Source organism: Agelaius phoeniceus, chromosome 5 (genome assembly GCF_051311805.1).
Source record: "Agelaius phoeniceus isolate bAgePho1 chromosome 5, bAgePho1.hap1, whole genome shotgun sequence".
Lineage (NCBI taxonomy): Eukaryota > Metazoa > Chordata > Aves > Passeriformes > Icteridae > Agelaius > Agelaius phoeniceus.
In genome coordinates this window covers 72,581,769-72,604,299 of record NC_135269.1, presented here as the reverse complement: position 1 = coordinate 72,604,299, position 22,531 = coordinate 72,581,769, and the positions used below count along the sequence as shown (strand labels likewise).

Genomic DNA, 22,531 nt, shown 5'->3' with positions numbered 1-22,531 from the left:
AATCCTTCCTTGGGCATTGCAGGGATGCAGGGGCAGCCCCAGCTGCTCTGGCAATCCCAGCCCAGCCAGGAATTCCCCATTCCCAAGATCCCATCCATCCCAGGCCTGGGAGCCATTCCCTGTGTGCTGTCCCTCCATCCCTTGTCCCCAGTCCCTCTGCAGCCCTCTTGCAGCTCTGGACAGCCACAGATCTCTCCTACCTTGAAATATATCCTGGCGTGAAGGAGCCACTTTCTCAGGTTTGCTGGTCACCAGGGCAATCTCTGTGGAGAAAAAGAGCAAAGCCTTTGGGCTCTGTCTCAACTAAACCAAGCAGGAGGTTTGCTTTAAATGCCATTAAAGCTCCACTAAATATTCTTTATATTATCTTCCTTATATTTATAACATTCCCTGTATGTTTCCTACATTCTGCTGCAAACCACTGCCAGCTCGGTTCCTCACACACTGAAGGATTTTTTTTTTTTTTTTTTTTTCTTTTTGTGTGGAAATATTGGATTGAAAGTAGAGAAAGTAAGGCTGAGTTATGAGGAATAAACCACACCTTAGCCCTGGAATAAACCACACCCCAGCCCCGGAATAAACCACACCTTAGCCCTGGAATAAACCACACCTTAGCCCCGGAATAAACCACACCTCAGCCCCGGAATAAACCACACCTCAGCCCCGGAATAAACCGCACCTCAGCCCCAGAATAAACCACACCTTAGCCCTGGAATAAACCACACCTTAGCCCCGGAATAAACCCCACCTCAGCCCCGGAATAAACCACACCTCAGCCCCGGAATAAACCACACCTCAGCCCTGGAATAAACCACACCTTAGCCCTGGAATAAACCACACCCCAGCCCCGGAATAAACCCCACCTCAGCCCTGGAATAAACCACACCCCAGCCCCGGAATAAACCACACCTTAGCCCTGGAATAAACCACACCTCAGCCCTGGAATAAACCACACCTCAGCCCCGGAATAAACCACACCTCAGCCCCGGAATAAACCACACCTTAGCCCTGGAATAAACCACACCTCAGCCCTGGAATAAACCACACCTCAGCCCTGGAATAAACCACACCTCAGCCCTGGAATAAACTACACCTCAGCCCTGGAAAGCCAGCAAAAAAATTAAAGGAGGAAAGGGGAGGAAAAAAAAAGAAAGAATCCCAAAGCTGGTTGTGCAAAGTGAGGATGCTCAGGAATCGTGCAAGGACACGGAAGAAAGCCAGATAAAGGACTGAGAGCTCCTGGAATGGCCTTTTCCAAAGGCTGAGCACCCATAAATGCTGATTATGCACAGATTTGTCCCTGCTAACGAGATGAGCAGCCCCAGGCTCAGAGCCTTGCCTCAGCCCATTCCATCAGTGTGGGATTTACCTGCTTTCTGCTCAAAGGTGGGGGCTGTAGCCAGGGGAACTGTTTTCATGTCAAAGGGTTTCTCTGAGGGCTCCAGTGTGTACTGGTGCAGGGCTTTCTCCATCCCAGGAACAGACACTGTCAGCCCTGCAGAGGAGAAAGGCAGAAAAGTTCAGTTTTGAGAGCTGGAATTGCCCCAGGCACTGCTGATCCACAGGAAACACAAAACAGGCAAAGCAGAGAAAAAGCTGCTCTGAAGATGACACAAAGTTGCCAAGTCTAAACAGTTCATTCCCAAGAATTTTACATGGATTAATTAAATCCTCTGCTCACGTGAATTTTCCATCACAGACATAAAATGTTTTTATAACCAACCCTCATCCTTTGGATTGGAAAAGATGGAGCAAAAATCAAGAAATGAAAGGCCAGGTCACACTCCTGGCTCCATTTCCCAGACCATGCTTCCCACATTGGGATTATTTAGGATTCCCAGAGCAGCTGGGAGTGTCCAAGGCCAGGCTGGACAGGTTTAGATTGCTAAATCCTCCACTCTCAGCATGAGCACAAGCAGGGAAATGCTAAGGCCAGAAAAACACCTGTGAATGAACAGCTCTGAGTGGTTTCCTTTGTCTCACTGACCATTAAAAATGTAGGCAGCATTCAGGGCCAGCTGTCTCTGCTGCAGGACATTCAGGTAGAACGTTGCCCTGTCCCTGACCTCGTCGTCGCTGTCCATCATGCACCTGTTTGGGGACAAGGGGACAAGGTCAGCCAGCTCTGGCCACCAGAGAGCTGAGCCAAAAATGGCACTGACAAAACTGCCTTTGGTACTACAGTGACAGCCAGAGCTCCCTCCAGGGATTTTCAAATTGTGCAAAAATGTGTTTGTACAACACAGGAGTTGGTGTAATTTCAATTAAATCATTAACAGCACATGGCTTAAAAAGAAACATGAAGGTGGGATGTGGGAACACCCAGCTCTGGAAACACAAATGTGATCCTGAGTAACCTGGATAGGAATTCTCTTGCTTCAAGGGCTGTTAAAAATGCTCAGGTGTAGAAAAGCTCTGCAGAGGGAAGGTGACTGTTTATATGGGCAGATATTGACAGGACAAGGGGGAACAACTTCAAACTAAAAGGGATTTAGGTTGGATGTGAGCAAGAAATTCCTGTCTGTGAGGATGGGGAGGCCTTGGCAGCAGCCCCTGGATCCCTGGAAGATCAAGGCCAGGCTGGATGGGGCTTGGAGCGCCCTGGCACAGAGGGAGGGGTGGCACTGGGTGAGTTTCAATCTCTTCCAACCCAAAGCAGCCAATGACTTTATGATTTATCAGCCCTGAGCAATGTCCTCAGACCAAATGACATCACATGATTCCATGATGATCCCATCCTCCACTTCCTTGTGATCCTTCCTTCCATCCCCCTTCCTCCAGCAGTGCTCTGCTCCCCCCAGCCACACAGGAAAGGTGGCAGAAGAATTCCCCACTCTCCAGCTGGGATTGCCAGCCCCAGTGCCAGCCCAGCTGCTGGGACATTGTTTGCAGCCATCAGTGTCCCCCCAGTGCCAGCCCAGCTGCTGTCACCTTGTTCGCAGCCATCAGTGTCCCCCCAGTGCCAGCCCAGCTGCTGGGACATTGTTTCCAGGCACAGAGTGTCCCCCAGTGCCAGCCCAGCTGTGTCACCTTGTTTGCAGCCACCAGAATGTCCCCCAGTGCCAGCCCAGCTGCTGGGACATTGTTTGCAGCCATCAGTGTCCCCCTAGTGCCAGCCCAGCTGCTGGGACATTGTTTGCAGCCATCAGTGTCCCCTCAGTGCCAGCCCAGCTGCTGGGACATTGTTTGCAGCCATCAGTGTCCCCCAGTGCCAGCCCAGCTGCTGGGACATTGTTTGCAGCCACCAGAGTGTCCCCCAGTGCCAGCCCAGCTGTGTCACCTTGTTTGCAGCCACCAGAGTGTCCCCCAGGCCCAGCCATCCCCACTCACCTCTGCAGCAGCACCAGGATGCTGGGGAGCAGATTCTCATTCTGGGCCCCAAACTTGGCCAGAGCACTGACAGCAGCTGCAGAGAGAACAGGGAAGGTCAGAGCAGCACAAACTCATCCTCACAGCCCTGAATTTCCAATTTTCACAGCTCTTCCACACCATAGAGCTTGCAGTGATATGGAAAGACTCAGCTATTCCTGGATTTCCACATGGAAATAGTTCTGTGATCAAGATCAGCTTAAGAGCTCTGCAAACCAGCTGGGGGAGAGGCTGCTTCCATCTGCTTTCTAGAAAACCCCTTTAAAGCTTTTCTCCCAAATTCATCCTAAACCAGGACAGTCCCTACTAAAATGATCTCAAATTTCATTTCCAGGTGGAGGAAAAGGTGTGAGAATTTACTCTGGAAGGAATTTGAGATGGGATTTTTGAATTGTTCTTGATGATGTGGTTTATTTTTGACATAGGTAGGAAGGGTGAATTTGGTTTCTATTGTTATAGTATGGTTTAGAAGACTACAAGATTCTTTTTAAGGATCTATTGACTAATAAAACACTGTTAATAAGGATATTTATGGTTTTGACTTAATCCTTAAATATTTTGGTTTATGGATTTAGGTTATAATGTAAGCTTTTTTAGTTAATTATGACACACAAACAGTACTGCATTCTAAACTCTATCTCTGTAACTACTTTTATTTTTTCTATATCTTAACCTTTAAAACTCTAAACTTTAGTTAGTTTAACAAGCCTCTGCTCTAAACTATAAATCCACATTCTTGCTTTTAGCACTTAAGATTGGAAGTTTTTTCTAAGGTTTCAGATCAAATCTTGTGTTTAATTCTAAGCTTTGGTTTACAGCCCCAAAGGTCTGAGAGTTCTTTGCATTTGGGATTCTAACAAAAAGGCAACAAGCCAGAATTGCAGGCCTGGAGCTGCACTCACAGTCCTCACAGCCTCATTCCCCTCTCTCAAAGGGCTTTTTGAGAAATCCCTTTGAAGTTTTCTCCCAAATTTACCCTAAACCAGGACACCTTACTACAATGATCTCAAATTTCATTTCCAGGTTGAGGAAAAGGCAAGGAGCCAGAATTGCAGGCCTGGAATTCTCACAGCCCTCACAGCCCTGTTCTCCAGCACCACCCTCAGGCCCTGAGGGCCTCCTTACCCAGCAGGTGCAGGATCTTGTGCCAAGCACAATATGGGGCTGCTTGAATCTGCTTTCTAGAGAAACCTCTTGGGAGTTTCTCCCAAATTTGCCCTAAACCAGGACACCTTTCTAAAATGATCTCAAATTTCCTTTCCAGGTTGAGGAAAAGGCAAGGAGCCAGAACTGCAGGCCTGGAGCTGCACTCACAGCCCTCATAGCCTCGTTCCCCTCTCAAAGGGGTTTTTGAGAAACCTCTTTGGAGTTTCTCCCACATTTACCCTAAACCAAGATACCTTACTACAATGATCTCAAATTTCCTCTCCAGGCTGAGGAAAAGGCAAGGAGCCAGAATTGCAGGCCTGGAATTCTCACAGCCCTCACAGCCCTGTTCTCCAGCACCACCCTCAGGCCCTGAGGGCCTCCTTACCCAGCAGGTGCAGGATCTTGGTGCCCAGCACAGTGTGGGCTGCTTGAATCTGCTTTCTAGAGAAACCTCTTGGAAGGTTTCCTCCCAAATTTACCCTAAACCAGGACACCTTACTAAAATCATCTCAAATTTCATCCCCTGGTTGAGGAAAAGGCAAGGAGGCAGAATTGTAGGCCTGGAATTCTCACAGCGCTCACAGCCTCATTCCCCTCTCTCAAAGGGGTTTTTGACAAACCCCTTTGGAGTTTCTCCCACATTTACCCTAAACCAAGATACCTTACTACAATGATCTCAAATTTCCTCTCCAGGCTGAGGAAAAGGCAAGGAGGCCGAGCTGCAGGCCCGGAGCTGCACTCACCAGCCCTGACAGCCTCATTCCCCTCTCTCAAAGGGCTTTTTGAGAAACCTCTTTGGAGTTTCTCCCACATTTTCCCTAAACCAGGACACCTTACTACAATGATCTCAAATTTCCTTTCCAGGTTGAGGAAAAGGCAAGGAGCCAGAATTGCAGGCCTGGAATTCTCACAGCCCTCACAGCCCTGTTCTCCAGCACCACCCTCAGGCCCTGAGGGCCTCCTTACCCAGCAGGTGCAGGATCTTGGTGCCCAGCACAGTGTGGGCTGCTTGAATCTGCTTTCTAGAGAAACCTCTTGGAAGGTTTCCTCCCGAATTTACCCTAAACCAGGACACCTTACTACAATTATCTTGAAGTTCCTTTCCAGGTTGAGGAAAAGGCAAGGAGCCAGAATTGCAGGCCTGGAATTCTCACAGCCCTCACAGCCTCGTTCCCCTCTCTCAAAGGAGCTTTTGACAAACCCTTTGGAGTTTCTCCCAGATTTACCCTAAACCAGGACACCTTTCTACAATGATCTCAAATTTCCTTTCCAGGTTGAGGAAAAGGCAAGGAGGCAGAATTGCAGGCCTGGAATTCTCACAGCCCTCACAGCCTTATTCCCCTCTCTCAAAGGGGTTTTTGAGAAACCCCTTTGGAGTTTCTCCCACATTTACCCTAAACCAAGATACCTTATTACAATTATCTCAAATTTCCTCTCCAGGTTGAGGAAAAGGCAAGGAGCCAGAATTGCAGGCCCTGAGCTGCACTAACCAGCTCTCACAGCCTCATTCCCCTCTCTCAAAGGGGTTTTTGACAAACCCCTTTGGAGTTTCTCCCACATTTACCCTAAACCAAGATACCTTACTACAATGATCTCAAATTTCCTCTCCAGGCTGAGGAAAAGGCAAGGAGGCCGAGCTGCAGGCCTGGAGCTGCACTCACCAGCCCTGACAGCCTCGTTCTCCAGCACCACCCTGTTGAAGATGAAGCGGATGTACTTGGAGGGGCAGGGGGTCCTGGGCCCCTCCTTGCCCAGCAGGTGCAGGATCTTGGTGGCCAGCACGGTGTGCTCGCAGTCCTCGATGAACTCGCACAGGTGAGCCAGCCCTGCCTCCTTGCTCTCGGGGTTCTCCTCGATGATGCTGATGATGCAATCCACAATGGCTCTCTTGTACTCAAAGCCGCCCTGGCAAAGGGAAAGCAGGGACGCTGAGCCTTGGGTTGGAGCCATGCTCAGCTCCTTCATGCTTCACTGCCTGCTTCCCATGGGGAAAACAATTATTTGTACAAACTGGGGGGAAAATGGACTGCATGACCTCACAGGGTGTTCCCAGCCCTCTGAGCATCCTCAGCATTAGGATTTTAGCCTTTGTGATTTGCAAACCCTGTACTGCTTTAGGGTAGAACTCTGAATTCCATATAAAGTGTTAGTTACTGTCCTCACATTTTGGTCAGACAAAACAATCCCTCTAGGCCTGAAACAAAAGGGACACCCTGCAGCCTCAAGCCCTGAAAAGTATAAATAAAAGTGACTTTCATTGGAAACTTCATTACCTGAAGCTGTAATTGGAGGATTAACCCCTGATATGTAAATGGACCAAACTTATAATTGACTGAAAAACTTGTGACCATCATCCATCTTGGGTGTAGCCCTTGGAGGTTTCTGACTGCCCAAGTGATGCCTCAAGTTTTATATTTCATGTTTTCCAGATTCTGTACTCTGCATTAATGTGTGACTCTGAACTTCCTATAAAGTGTCAGCAAGTTCTCCTCACAGCTCAGTCAGACAAAGCAATCCTTTTCCAGCCCCTTGGTTTCTGGGCAGCTTCAGGCCCAAAAAGTGCAAACAGCAGCGAATGGAGGAGAGCAGTCTGGGACTGCAGAACCTGGAGCTGGAATGGACAATGAACCCCAACATGGAAATGGACCAGAACTGATAAAAGGGTGAAAACTCATGACCAGGAGTCCATCCTGGGTGAAGCCATGGCCAGGCTCTTGCACTGCCCAAGGTGTATCCATGGAGGGCTTTAATAAATCCCTACTTGATTGCTTTAACTATGTCCAGTTTCTGCTCTAGGTGGCCTCTCAAGGCACCAGGAGTAGCTATTGAAGGCCTTTAATAAATCCCTGTTTTATTCCTTTAACTGTGTCCAGTTTCTGTTCTAGGTGGCCTCTCAAGGCATCAGGAGTACCTATTGAAGGCCTTTAATAAATCCCTGTTTTATTCCTTGAACTCTGCCCAGCCTCTGCTCTAGGGAGCCTCTCCAAGGCATCAGCAGTAGCTATTGAAGGCCTTTAATAAATCCCAGTTTTATTCCTTTAACTGTGTCCAGTGTCTGTTCTAGGTGGCCTCTCAAGGCATCAGGTGTACCTATTGAAGGCCTTTAATAAATCCCTATTTTACTCCTTTATTTCTGTCCAGTTTCTGCTCTAGGGAGCCTCTCAAGGCATCAGGAGTAGCTATTGAAGGCCTTTAATAAATCCCTGTTTTATTCCTTTAACACAGTCCAGTTTCTGCTCTAGGGAGCCACTGCAAGGCATCAGGAATACCTGTTGAAGGCCTTTAATAAATGTTTTATTCCTTTAACTGTGTCCAGTTTCTGTTCTAGGTGGCCTCTCAAGGCATCAGGAGTAGCTATTGAAGGCCTTTAATAAATCCCTGTTTTATTCCTTTAACACAGTCCAGCCTCTGTTCTAGGTGGCCTCTCAAGGCATCGGGTGTACCTGTTGAAGGCCTTTAATAAATCCCTGTTTTATTCCTTTAACACAGTCCAGCCTCTGTTCTAGGTGGCCTCTCAAGGCATCGGGTGTACCTGTTGAAGGCCTTTAATAAATCCCTGTTTTATTCCTTGAACTCTGCCCAGCCTCTGCTCTAGGGAGCCTCCCCAAGGCATCAGGAGTAGCTATTGAAGGCCTTTAATAAATGTTTTATTCCTTTAACTGTGTCCAGTTTCTGCTCTAGGTGGCCTCTCAAGGCATCAGCTGTACCTGCTGAAGGCCTTTAATAAATCCCAGTTTTATTCCTTGAACTCTGCCCAGCCTCTGCTCTAGGGAGCCTCCCCAAGGCATCACCAATTCCTGAGTACTTCACACAGGCCTGACCCAGCAGGAGCTGCAATCTCTCAGCCCCATCTCCCTGTGCAGCCACTGACACAAGAGACCCTTCCCATCACCAAGCAGCTCCAAAGGTGCCCAGATCCTGGCCAAAGCCCTCCCCAGAGCAGGTGGCCCACGTACATCATCCCTGAGCATGTTGGACAGGAAGGTCATCATCACGCCGTGCTTGCGAGGGTACTTCTGGCACAGGGCGCTGATGGCCTGCACCACCACGACCTGCAGGGACACACAAGGACACACAGGGGCTCAGTTCCTGGCCAAACACAGCCTGGCAGCTCAGACTGCCACCCTGAGGGATGAAATCCATGCACAAGGAGAAAAATCAGGTGGTGGATTCTCAGGGTTTGTGCAAAGCCTGGCTCTGCTAAAAATCTGCAATTTAGGATGGACTCAAAGTCCTTCCTTCCTCCCTCCCCTTCCTTCTCCAATTTTAATTTGTCACTTTCTGTCATTAAAACTCTTTGCAATTTCAAACTTGTCCAGTACTTATTTTTCTCATAAAAACAAGGACTTAAGACCACTTGAAGCAGACTGATTTTGCAGAGCTCTGCTCCCTGTGATGTAACAGGTACAACTGAACCACCCTGAACCTATTTCTTACCACTTTAGTCACTACAAATCTTACAAAGTAGGTAGAAATTCATAATTAATACAGTTGCTAAACTATGCACCAATTCTTACCAGTTCAGTCACTATAAAACTTACAAATTAGGTAGAAATTATTAACACAGTTAGGTAGAAATAATTAACACAATTTCCAAACTGTGCACCAATTTTTTACCACTTTAGTCACTATAAAACCTACAAATTAGGTAGAAATTCGTAATTAATACAGTTTCCTAACTATGCACCAATTTCTTGCCAGTTTAGTCACTATAAAACTTACAAATTAGGTAGAAATTCATAATGAATACAGTTTCTAAAATAGTGCACCAATTTCTTGCCAGTTTAGTCACTATAAAACCTACAAATTAGGTAGAAATTCATAATTAATACAGTTTCTAAACTATGCACTAATTTCTTGCCAGTTTAGTCACTATAAAACTTACAAATTAGGTAGAAATTCATAATTAACAGTTTCCAAACTGGGCACCAATTTCTTGCCAGTTGAGTCACTACAAATCTTACAAATTAGGTAGAAATTATTAACACAGTTAATAGAAATAATTAACACCATTTCCAAACTGTGCACCAATTTCTTGCCAGTTTAGTCACTACAAATCTTACAAATTAGGTAGAAATTCATAATGAACACGGTTTCCTAACTATGCATCAAGACTGATGTGATATGAACTCACTTAAAATCCTTCCTCCTCTCTAAAACAACCAGAAGGAAGTCCAAGATTTGCAGGATATTGCACAGGAGCCAGGAATCCACCAAATGATATTTTTCCTTCCTTGGAGTGGTGGGAGGAAGACATACAAAGCTAATTAAGCTGAAAAGGAAATTCTGAATTTTGCCCTGCCAGACTAAACCATCAAAGCATTGACAAACAGGAAAAGCCTCGTTAAAAAAAAGAAAACAACAAGAATGGGAGAAAAGCCTGCAGCTGGAAAGAGCAGAGGCCTCCAGTGGCACACCTTAAACTCATCTGAGATTTCTGACACGAAGGAGGAGATCTGCTTCATGAGCCTGTCCACGCTGCTCTCGCTGCCCGTTTTGAGCAGCGTGGTGATGGCCAGCGTGGCGATGCTCCTGTTGGAGTCTGTGATCAGGTTCTCCAGGTCCAGGTTGCAGGCAGTCACTGCAGATGGATGTTTCATGGCCACCTGCAAGGAATTCAATTCCAAGTTGATGTGGGAGGTGTAGCATCCTGCTGTGGGATCTCAGCACATCGTTCCCGATGTCCAGAGATGCCAGGAGAACCCCTGGGGGGGTCTCGAAAATCCTGGAATGTTGCCAAGAGTGTTTGGTGGCTTGATTTTGATCCATCCACAGAAGTAACAGGAGTTTGAGGACATGAGAATCATTTTAGAGTGAAAGGTGTAAAAGGGACACATTTAGAGGGTGAAATATAAACTTTAAGGTTTTTGGTACAGGGGGGTTATGGAGACAAGATGGAGGGATCAGGGCGTGTCTCATCCTTCTTCTTTCTTCTTCTTGTCCTCCATCTCCTGTGCTGATGTTGGCACTTGGGGATTGGTTTATGGTGAAGGTGCACTTGCTAACATGGGTGAAAAGCATTGGGAAATAAAGGTAAATATTGTGTACATAGATTTTAGTATAAAAAGACACAACCGCCCCGTGGGTGGGCAGAGTGCCCTTGGCTGCCTTGCAGGTCAGACCTCTGCTGGGCAGACAGAAAATTTTGTAGATAAGAAACAATCAACAATCTGAAGATGGAAAAGCTGAAGAGTCCAGACTCGTCCTTTGAAACGCGGGCACCCAAGAACCGCCCTGCCCGTGTCGGGGCACAGACAGACAGACAGACAGACAGACAGACAGACAGACCTGGCATCCTGCAGCTCAGAGCGTTGGATGCCAGCACAGCTCAGGGGGGTTGCCTGCAGTGTTTTAAATGGATTTCAAGTTACAGCTCGTGGGTTTGAGTCTCAAGTTTTTGCTGTTGTGTTGTGCAGCTCTGAGATCAGAATATCTCCTTCCAGTGGATTTTGTGACATTAAATATCCAGCTGAAAGCTCACAGATTATCAGACTACAGCTTGTTCTATCCCCGTGCTCCCAAAATGAGCAAACACAGCCTGAATGCAGGGAAGATCTCTGTCCCACCAGGAGAGCTGGCATGGGAAAGCCAATTCTCCAGCATGGAATGATTCCCAATAAAGTCATCCCAAGGGCAGCTGCTCTGCCTGAGGTAACACAGCCATGATGGGCACTGCTGGCTGGCTCTGAGCTCAGAGTGGAGCTGTTTTGAAGGAGGTTTTGAAGCACTCACTTTATTGAGGGTCCTCACGGCGGCGTAGCGCAGGACAGGCTTGGGAGAACTGCAGAAAAGCTGCAACACTGGGAAAGAAAAATATCAGAAACCAAAGACATGGCCTCTTTCAAAGAAAGGAAACAGAGCAGAATGTCCAATACACCTCCAACTACACACTGCCAAATATTCATGCAGCTGCATGCATAACCTAGCACACAGGTTCACAATGAATCCCTGGGTTTATCCCACTGCCAGTAACAGGGGCTGGCTTGGCTGTCTCTGCATTCCAGTTCTATATTCCAGCTGCAGGAGTTTTCCCAGAGAACCTTTGGCTGTTCCATCCCTGGAAATGTCCAAGGCCAGGCTGGGCAGGGCTTGGAGCACACTGGGATACTGGGAGGTGTCCCTGCCATGGCACTGGGTGATCTTTAAGGTCCTTTCCAAGCCCAACCATTCCATGATTCCCTCTCATCCCAAATTCCTGCAGCTGGATAAAGACAAGCATCACTGCTAATGCCATTGATCTAAACCTCTGGATGGAAAAGGGATCTCATCCAAAAGCCCTTTAACTTGGCAATAAAGGACTTTTAACCCCAAGTTACCAGAAAATCAGGGTTTGGGTGCTCTAATTCTGCTGGATTTTCTCTCAGTGGCTGTTTCAGGAGTACAAAGGGCTGTGACTAACCTGACACAGCAGGTGCCAGCTCCCTGGCAGTGCAGTTTGGCAGGTGGATGATGGCAGAGGCAGCCTCATAAATCACCATCTCGTGCTTGTTCCTCAGGCAGCTCTCGATGAAGTCAAACAGGGGACTCTCATGGCTGCAAACACAACAATGCCAGGGCTTCAGGATGGAAAAACCATTTAAAACTGAGCCCAAGCCTTGATGGCTGCAAACACAACAATGCCAGGGCTTCAGGATGGGAAAACCATTTAAAACTGAGCCCAAGCCTTCATGGCTGCAAACACAACAATGCCAGGGCTTTAGGATGGAAAAAACCATTTAAAACTGAGCCCAAGCCTTGATGGCTACACACAACAATGCCAGGGCTTTAGGATGGAAAAACACATTTAAAACTGAGCCCAAGCCCAAGCCTTCATGGCTACACACAACAATGCCAGGGCTTCAGGATGGAAAAAACCACTTAAAACTGAGCCCAAGCCTTCATGGCTACAAACACAACAATGCCAGGACCTTTTAGGTTGGAAAAACCCATTTAAGATTGAGTCCAAGACTTTCATGGCTACAAACACAACAATCACAGGATCTTTTATGTTGGAAAAACCCTTTGAATCCAAGACTTTCAAGGCTACAAACACAACAATCCCAGGATTTTAGGATGGGAAAGTCCCTTTAAGATTGAGTCCAAGACTTTCATGGCTACAAACACAACAATCCCAGGACCTTTTAGTCTTGGATTCCAAGGGTTTTTCCAGCCTTTCATGGCTACAAACACAACAAAACCCAACAAGAGCTTTGATGTTGGGAAAACCCTTGAATCCAAGACTTTCAAGGCCTCAAACACAACAATCCCAGGACCTTTTAGGTTGGAAAAATCCCAGGGTTTTAGGATGGGAAAGTCCCTTTAAGATCAAGTCCAAGACTTTCATGGCTACAAACACAACAATTCCAGGATCTTTTAGGTTGGAAAAACCCATTTAAGATTGAGTCCAAGACTTTCATGGATACAAAAGAAGAATCCCAGGATTTTAGGCTGAAAAACCCATTTGATGTCAAGTCCAAGACTTTCATGCCTACAAATATAACAATTCCAGGATCTTTTGGTTGGAAAAACCCCTTTGGGATCAAGTCCAAGGCTTTCAAGGCTACAAGCACAACAATCCCAGGATCTCTTAGGCTGGAAAACCACTTTGAGTCCATGACTATTCATGGCTACAAAAGAAGAATCCCAGGATTTTAGATTGAAAAAACCCATTTCAGATTGAGTCCAAGACTTTCATGGCTACAAACACAACAATCCCAGGACCTTTTATGTTGGAAAAACCCTTTGAACCCAAGACTTTCATGGCTACAAACACAACAATCCCAGGGGTTTAGGATGGGAAAACCCCTTTAAGATTGAGTCCAAGACTTTCATGGCTACAAACACAACAATCCCAGGATATTTTATGTTGTAAAAACCCTTTGAATCCAAGGCTTTCGTGGCTACAAACACAACAATCCCAGGACCTTTTAGTCTTGGATTCCAAGGGTTTTTCCAGCCTTTCATGGCTACAAACACAACAAAACCCAACAAGAGCTTTGATGTTGGGAAAACCCTTGAATCCAAGACTTTCAAGGCCTCAAACACAACAATCCCAGGACCTTTTAGGTTGGAAAAATCCCAGGGTTTTAGGATGGGAAAGTCCCTTTAAGATCAAGTCCAAGACTTTCATGGCTACAAACACAACAATCCCAGGATCTTTTAGGCTGGAAAAACCCCTTTGAGTCCATGAGTATTCATGGCTACAAAAGAAGAATCCCGGGATTTTAGATTGGAAAAACCCATTTAAGATTGAGTCCAAGACTTTATGGCCACAAACACAACAATCCCAGGATCTTTTAGGTTGGAAAAACCATTTAAAACTGAGTCCAAGACTTTCATGGATACAAAAGAAGAATCCCAGGATTTTAGGCTGGAAAAGATCAAGTCCAAGCCTTTATGGCTACAAACACAACAATCACAGGATCTTTTAGGCTGGAAAAACCCTTTGAATCCAAGACTTTCAAGGCTACAAACACAACAATCCCAGGATTTTAGGATGGGAAAACCCATTTAAGATTGAGTCCCAAGACTTTCATGGCCACAAACACAACAATCCCAGGACCTTTTAGTCTTGGATTCCAAGGGTTTTTCCAGCCTTTCATGGCTACAAACACAACAAAACCCAACAAGAGCTTTGATGTTGGGAAAACCCTTGAATCCAAGACTTTCAAGGCACAAACACAACAATTCCAGGATCTTTTAGGTTGGAAAAATCCCTCTGAATCCAAAACTTTTATGGCTACAAACACAACAATCCCAGGATTTTAGGATGGGAAAGTCCCTTTAAGATCAAGTTTTTTTTCATGTCTACAAACACAACAATTCCAGGATCTTTTAGGTTGGAAAAACCCATTTAAGATTGAGTCCAAGACTTTCACGGATACAAAAGAAGAATCCCAGGATTTTAGGCTGAAAAACCCATTTGATGTCAAGTCCAAGACTTTCATGCCTACAAATATAACAATTCCAGGATCTTTTTGGTGGGAAAATCCCCTTTAAGATCAAGTGCAAGGCTTTCAAGGCTACAAACACAACAATCCCAGGATCTTTTATGTTGGAAAAACACCTCTGAATCCAAGACTTTCATGGCTACAAATACAACAATCCCAGGATCTCTTAGGCTGGAAAACCCCTTTGAGTCCATGACTATTCATGGCTACAAAAGAAGAATCCCAGGATTTTAGATTGAAAAAACCCATTTCAGATTGAGTCCAAGACTTTCATGCCTACAAATATGACAATTCCAGGATCTTTTGGGTTGGAAAATCCCCTTTGGGATCAAGTCCAAGACTTTCAAGGCTACAAGCACAACAATCCCAGGATCTTTTAGGCTGGAAAACCCCTTTAAGATTAAGGCCCTGCATTATCCCAGCACCACATTCCAGTCTCCGTGGAGATTTCCACCAACACTAAAATCCCCAGCTGTTTGCAGCCCTTCAATGATTTCTGTGATTTCCATCCTGCCCCTTACTCACCCCTCCTCAGACTCCCTGAGGAGTTTGCTGGCAATCCTGATCAGCATGCAGTAGGCAAACTGGGATTTGAGGCCAGATTTGGTGAATTTGTTCAGCATCTTGGACACAGCCAGGCGGTCGCTTTTCCTCAGGTGATAGAGCAGCCCCAAAGCGTGGTACTGTGGGATGGGAACAGAGGGGCAGGCACTGAGCACAGCTGGACATCAAACACCCAAAGAGGGCTCACTGCTGCCCTTCCCTGGCAGAAACACCTTCCAACCCCAACCCAGCTCAGATTGCTGACAAGCTGCAGAGATCTGCAACGGTTCCTTGCCCCTTCTGTCCACTCTCAACTATTCCTGAAGATCCAAAGAGACACGAAGTTAATTTATTTCCTTTTTCCCCCCCATTAAATCTCATCACTTCAAAGGTTTCCCATTTGCACAGTAATTCCTGCATTTCTAATGAACTCCTCACTCAGGATATCCCAAGGCCTTGAAAAGACAGCTGACCTCACAAAAACCCTGGAGGCCTTTTTGATGGAAGCACAAAGGGACACTTCCAGTTCCTTGCCAAGTTATTTTGGGGCTTTTGTTCCTCCCATAAAATTGATTTACTGCAAGGCTTAATGAGGCGGCTAAGTGGGCAAGAACAAAGCTGATTGTATAGAATTTTTCTGATCATGAGTGCAAGAGACAGAAAAATCCAAAATTCTGAACACAAAGAAAAATCCAAAATTCTGAACACTCAGAACAATCCCACACTCTGAGCACACACTCACAACAATCCCACACTCTGAGCACACACTCAGGACAATCCCACACTCTGAGCACACACTCAGGACAATCCCACACTCTGAGCACACACTCACAACAATCCCACACTCTGAGCACACACTCACGACAATCCCACACTCTGAGCACACACTCACAACAATCCCACACTCTGAGCACACACTCACAACAATCCCACACTCTGAGCACACACTCACAACAATCCCACACTCTGAGCACACACTCAGAACAATCCCACACTCTGAGCACACTCAGAACAATCCCACACTCTGAGCACACTCAGAACAATCCCACACTCTGAGCACACACTCACAACAATCCCACACTCTGAGCACACACTCACAACAATCCCACACTCTGAGCACACACTCAGAACAATCCCACACTCTGAGCACACTCACAACAATCCCACACTCTGAGCACACACTCACAACAATCCCACACTCTGAGCACACACTCAGAACAATCCCACACTCTGAGCACACACTCACAACAATCCCACACTCTGAGCACACTCAGGACAATCCCACACTCTGAGCACACACTCACGACAATCCCACACTCTGAGCACACACTCACAACAATCCCACACTCTGAGCACACACTCACAACAATCCCACACTCTGAGCACACACTCAGAACAATCCCACACTCTGAGCACACTCAGAACAATCCCACACTCTGAGCACACTCAGAACAATCCCACACTCTGAGCACACACTCACAACAATCCCACACTCTGAGCACACACTCACAACAATCCCACACTCTGAGCACACACTCACAACAATCCCACACTCTGAGCACACACTCACAACAATCCCACACTCTGAGCACACACTCACAACAATCCCACACTCTGAGCACACACTCAGGACAATCCCACACTCTGAGCACACTCACAACAATCCCACACTCTGAGCACACACTCAGGACAATCCCACACTCTGAGCACACACTCACAACAATCCCACACTCTGAGCACACACTCAGGACAATCCCACACTCTGAGCACACACTCACAACAATCCCACACTCTGAGCACACACTCAGGACAATCCCACACTCTGAGCACACTCAGAACAATCCCACACTCTGAGCACACACTCAGAACAATCCCACACTCTGAGCACACACTCAGAACAATCCCACACTCTGAGCACACACTCACAACAATCCCACACTCTGAGCACACACTCACAACAATCCCACACTCTGAGCACACACTCACAACAATCCCACACTCTGAGCACACACTCAGAACAATCCCACATTCTGAACACTCACAACAATCCCATTTCCACAGATGTCTGGAACATCTGTACAAAAATTTTGCTCTTGTGGAGACCTTGCTGATATTTGGGTTCATCTTTTGCATCTGGAAATTTTCTGAAGGCCAGGAGATGCTCACTGGGAAGCACTGGGATAATTTCCCACTTTTTGAGTCCTCAGATTCCAATCCCTCCTGCAAGAACCCCTATGGGACAGGCATTCCAGCTCCCAGGAATTCAGGAGGAAAAAGGGAAGAGAACTCCAGAGCCAGCTCTTAATTAACAGTCTCATGCTGGCATCATGGAAAAATTCATTAATTTTTTGCAACTGTCAAGTTGTTTCCCCAGAAATCCCAATCCTGGCTTTTTAAAGTAAAAGAAGATTTTTTTTCCTGAAGTTTTCTTAAGAACTCCAGGTTGCCACTAAGCCCCCCCAGCATTTTTAGGGCCAGCCACCCTCAAACACACCTGTACCATGATGTTGTCACTGGAAGCTGCTTCCTGAGCCTCGTTGATCCACCTTTTGACCACATCATAACTGATCTTCATCATGTGCTGCAAAGGAATTGAGACTGGAGACAAGCTCAGAGCAGCTTCAGAGGCACTCTTATCCCACAGCCCTGTCAAATGTGCATTCCCTCCACCCCAGTCTCCAATCACCATGCTCCACTCCCATGAATACAAACATTCACTCATGAGATCTTTCCCAGCCTTTTCTCCTCCAAAAGGGAGAGGAAATCACAGTGGAGTCCTTCTTCTTGCCCTCCTGGTGTCTGTTAGCAGAAATAATCCTGCATGGCAGTTTCAGCAGGGGTTTCATGGCCCCTCCCCAGATAAATTCATGTTTCACACTGACTGCAGCAATCTGAGCATTTTGCACTAGGCTGCACTAGAAATTACTATGATTGATGTACTCAAAGGTAAGAAATGAACTGGAGGAGAGAAAGCAAACTCTGGTTTTTTCTTATTTTCCAGTCAGATGAAGAAACATCTCAGAGAAAAAAAAACCAAAACAGACACAGCAGAGTCACCTTCCCAGCCTGAGAAAACACCAGATTGACAAAAATCTTGTGTTTTACTTACCAAGGAAGACACGAGTGCAGAGCTGGACACCCCAGGGACTTTGTCCACAATGGCCTGCTTCATGTACCTCTCAATGGCCTGGAGCATTGTACCCTGGCCAACAGGGAAAGGAACAGGGGTGCTTTGAAGGAAGGGCATAAAAGCAGCAGAAAGCAAAATTTCACATTCTAAGGACCCTCAGCAAAAATCCTGAGTTAAACCTGCAAGGTAGATGTGGGTTTGAGCTGCTGGGTCCTGAAGGGTCAGGGACAAAGTCACAGCAGAGCAGCCCAGAGAGAAACTGGAGCTTCCAAACATTGCAACTGAGCATTCCAGTGCTGCAGCATCACAGAGCTCCTGGACATTGCACAGAGCAATCCCAGAGAGAAACTGGAGCTTCCAAAGCTTCCAGGGGCACATCCCGGTGCTGCAGTATCACAGAGCTGCTGGAAATTGCACACAGCATTGAGTGCAGCAATCCCAGATAAAAACTGGAGCTTCCAAAGCTTCCAGGGGCACATCCCAGTGCTGCAATATCACAGAGCTGCTGGAAATTGCACAGAGCAATCCCAGAGAGAAACTGGAGCTCCCAAACATTGCAGCTGCACATTCCAGTGCTGCAGCATCACAGAGCTGCTGGAAATTGCACAGAGCAATCCCAGTTTCTCCAGAGAGAAACTGGAGCTCCCAAACATTGCAGCTGCACATTCCCAGTGCTCCAGCATCACAGAGCTGCTGGAAATTGCACAGAGCAGCCCCAGAGAGAAACTGGAGCTCCCAAACATTGCAGCTGCACATTCCCAGTGCTGCAGCATCACAGAGCTCCTGGAAATTGCACAGAGCAACCCCAGAGAGAAACTGGAGCTCCCAAACATTGCAGCTGCACATTCCAGTGCTCCAGTTCCACATTTCTTCTGGAAATTGCACAGAGCAACCCCAGAGAGAAACTGGAGCTCCCAAACATTGCAGCTAAACATTCCCAGTGCTCCTGGAAATTGCACAGAGCAGCCCCAGAGAGAAACTGGAGCTCCCAAACCTCCCAGCTGCACATTCCAGGGCTGCAGCATCACAGAGCTGCTGGAAATTGCACAGAGCATTGAGTGCAGCAATCCCAGATAAAAACTGGAGCTCCCAAAGCTTCCAGCTGCACATTCCCAGTGCTGCAGTGTCCCAGAGCTCCTGGAAATTGCACAGAGCAGCCTCAGAGAGAAACTGGAGCTCCCAAGCATTGCAGCTGCACACTCCAGTGCTCCAGACCCACAGAGCTACTGGAAATTGCACTGAACATCAAGAAGACCAATCCCAGAAAAAAACTGGAGTTCCCAAAGCTTCCAGCTGCACATTTTCAGTGCTCCAACCCCACATTTTTCCTGGAAATTGCACTGGGCATTGAGTGCAGCAATCTCAGATAGAAACTGAAACTTCCAAACCTTCCAGCTGCACATTCCCAGTGCTGCAGAGTCCCAGAGCTGCTGGAAATTGCACTGGGAATCAAGCAGAGTAATTTCAGCTCAGAAAGGAGCTCCCAAATCTTCCAACTCACATTCCCAGTGCTGCAGCTCCACAGAGCTCCTGCCAGTGCACAGGGCATCAAACAAAGCAACCCCAGAGAGAAACTGGAGTTCCCAAAGCTTCCAGCTGCACATTCCAGTGCTCCAGCCCCACAGAGCTCCTGGAAATAGCACAGAGCAATTCCAGATAGAAACTGGAGCTCCCAAACCTCCCAGCTGCACATTCCAGTGCTCCAGCCCCAAATCTCTCCTGGAAATTGCACAGAGAATTGAGTGCAGAAATCCCAGAGAGAAACTGGAGCTCCCAAACCTTCCAGCTGCACATTCCCAGTGCTCCAGTGTCCCAGAGCTGCTGGAAATTGCACTGAACATCAAGAAGACCAATCCCAGAAAAAAACTGGAGTTCCCAAAGCTTCCAGCTGCACATTTTCAGTGCTCCAACCCCACATTTTTCCTCAAAATTGCACTGGGCATTGAGTGCAGCAATCTCAGACAGAAACTGAAACTTCCAAACCTTCCAGCTGCACATTCCCAGTGCTGCAGAGTCCCAGAGCTGCTGGACATTGCACAGGGCACTGAGCAGCCCCCCCATATAGCAGCAGTTCCAGCACTGCTGTAAAATGCACCCTACAAGAGGGCGGCTTTGGGGACCAAGGGGGCGGCTCTGGGACCAAGGGGGCAGCTCTGGGACCAAGGGGGCGGCTCTGGGACCAAGGGGGCAGCTTGGGGACCAAGGGGGCGGCTCCGGGGGACCAAGGGGGCGGCTCCGGGGAGACCAAGGGGGCGGCGCTGGGGACCCAGGGGGCAGCATGGAGACCGAGGAGGCGGCTCTGGAGACCAAGGGGGCGGCGCTGGGATCAAGAGGGCAGCTTGGGGATCAAGGGGGCGGCTCTGGGACCGAGAGGGCGGCTCTGGGACCGAGGGGGCGGCTCTGGGGAGACCGAGGGGGCGGCTCCGGGGACCGAGGGGGCGGCTCCGGGGACCGAGGGGGCGGCTCCGGGGACCGAGGGGGCGGCTCTGGGGAGACCAAGGGGGCGGCTCTGGGATCAAGAGGGCAGCATGGGGATCAAGGGGGCAGCATGGGGATCAAGGGGGCAGCATGGGGATCAAGGGGGCAGCATGGGGATCAAGGGGGCGGCTCTGGGACCGAGAGGGCGGCTCCGGGGACCGAGGGGGCAGCTTGGGGACCGAGGGGGCGGCTCCGGGGACCCAGGGGGAGGCTCCGGGGACCAGGGGGCAGCATGGGGACTGAGGGGGCGGCTCCGGGGACTAAGGGGGCAGCTCGGGGACCGAGAGGGCAGCTTGGGGACCAAGGGGGCGGCTCTGGGACCAAGGGGGCGGCTCCGGGGACCGAGGGGGCGGCGCTGGGGAGACCAAGGGGGCGGCGCTGGGGACCAAGAGGGCGGCTCCGGGGACCCAGGGGGCGGCTCCGGGGACCCAGGGGGCGGCATGGAGACCGAGGGGGCGGCGCTGGGACCGAGAGGGCGGCTCCGGGGACCGAGGGGGCGGCGCTGGGATTCCAGAGCCCCAGCAGCTCTCAGTACTCACATCAGTGATCCTGCACAGCGCTCGGATGGCCGGGCCTCGGTAGACATCCTCCTTCCCTGTCATGTCTTTGGTGAGACTGAAAGCACCAAAGTCCTGTTAGCACCCCCAGGGCTGCGGGACACCCAGCCCGGCAGCTGCCCTGGCTCTGCTGAGGAGCAGCCTGTGCACGATCAGCTGCATCTGACATTTCTGAGCCATGAATGCACATCCCACTCAATCCCTGTGCCATGGCTGCTTTGTTCAGCTCCTTCTGGTTCTTGCTGCTGCTGCTTGCTCCACGTGGAATTTTGATTTAGAAACAGTGAGCAAAGTTCAGTTTGGCTTATTTTATAGATTGCTAAAGCTGTTCAGCAACAACAGATCCATGTTTTGCTCTTGCAACAGCTGCAATGTCTATTTTTGCAGTCAAAAAATTAAAAAGTTCACCCTTAAAAAAATCAAGAGTTCAGTTCAGAATGAACTGGGCTTTGCTCTGCTTTTCTTTAACTGTTCTGACTGCAAATCCCAGCCCAAGCTCTGACAAAATCAGAACAAAACAAAACCCCAACACCCCAACCCAGAAGAAAACAAAGTAACAACGATTGATAAACTGAATCTCCCACAGAGGGGAACAAAATAACATTTGAGAGGGTGGCACAGACTGTGTATCACAGAGCTGCTGTATCCCCACAAAACCTCAACACTGCAGCAGCTCAACCACGGCCAGGGAGCTGCAGCCCCTTCTCCAGAGAGGGAAAACACAAAATTCCTTTTCCTGGGCTCTGGAGGTGTCCCACCTGCTGGTGACAATGATGACATCCTCAGAGATATTGGCCATCTCCTTGATTGTCAGGTAACACATTCTTCTGAGGGTTTGCTGTGGAAATGTGAAGAAAAAGATTGAACTCCATGGTAATTAGAAGTTTTAAAAGATAAATGAACAGAAAAATTAAATATTTCACTCTGAAAGAAAAAGAACCTTTTGAACAAAAGACATTGTTTTCAATTCAAAGTTAAAAGTGTAGAACTACATTTTATCCCTGGATAAGAGCCAAACTCCCTGATATCAAACCAATCAGAAGAGGAAGACATCAGTGTTCTGTAAAATGATAAGAACTAACACAGAAATTCATTACAATTATCAAAGAAGTGATGCAGCATGTCTGTACTCAGAAGCCCCACAATTATCAGTTAAAAGCTTTGAAAATAACTTTGTTATGGTAAAAAAAAAAAAGGAGACACATGTGCAGTGTTGACATTAATTATCTGAAAACTATTAATATCAATTTTTTTAAATTGATATTTTTAATATTTTTAAAAATATTAAAAATTTAAAAATATTTAAAAATTAAAAATATTAAAAATATTAAAAATATTTTAATTTTAAAATATTTTTAAAAATATCAATTAACTTG

The 22,531-nt window shown here is 47.6% G+C and overlaps 1 protein-coding gene across 2 annotated transcripts in view; it reads right to left on the bottom strand.

Moving 5' to 3' along the window:
* The window catches only part of COPG2 (coat protein complex I subunit gamma 2), a 37,749-nt gene that overhangs the window by 6,614 nt on the left and 8,604 nt on the right, over positions 1 to 22,531 (bottom strand). For both annotated transcript variants that reach the window (XM_077179301.1, XM_054631196.2), the window contains exons 5-18: positions 21,914 to 21,993; positions 21,138 to 21,213; positions 18,100 to 18,192; positions 17,485 to 17,571; positions 14,973 to 15,130; positions 11,918 to 12,051; positions 11,251 to 11,318; positions 9,936 to 10,124; positions 8,475 to 8,570; positions 6,180 to 6,423; positions 3,331 to 3,406; positions 1,988 to 2,091; positions 1,370 to 1,495; positions 201 to 263 (exon numbers count right to left, since the gene is read on the bottom strand). In XM_077179301.1, coding sequence (XP_077035416.1) covers positions 201 to 263; positions 1,370 to 1,495; positions 1,988 to 2,091; positions 3,331 to 3,406; positions 6,180 to 6,423; positions 8,475 to 8,570; positions 9,936 to 10,124; positions 11,251 to 11,318; positions 11,918 to 12,051; positions 14,973 to 15,130; positions 17,485 to 17,571; positions 18,100 to 18,192; positions 21,138 to 21,213; positions 21,914 to 21,993 — 1,594 coding nt within the window. The remainder of the gene's footprint in view (positions 1 to 200; positions 264 to 1,369; positions 1,496 to 1,987; positions 2,092 to 3,330; positions 3,407 to 6,179; positions 6,424 to 8,474; positions 8,571 to 9,935; positions 10,125 to 11,250; positions 11,319 to 11,917; positions 12,052 to 14,972; positions 15,131 to 17,484; positions 17,572 to 18,099; positions 18,193 to 21,137; positions 21,214 to 21,913; positions 21,994 to 22,531) is intronic.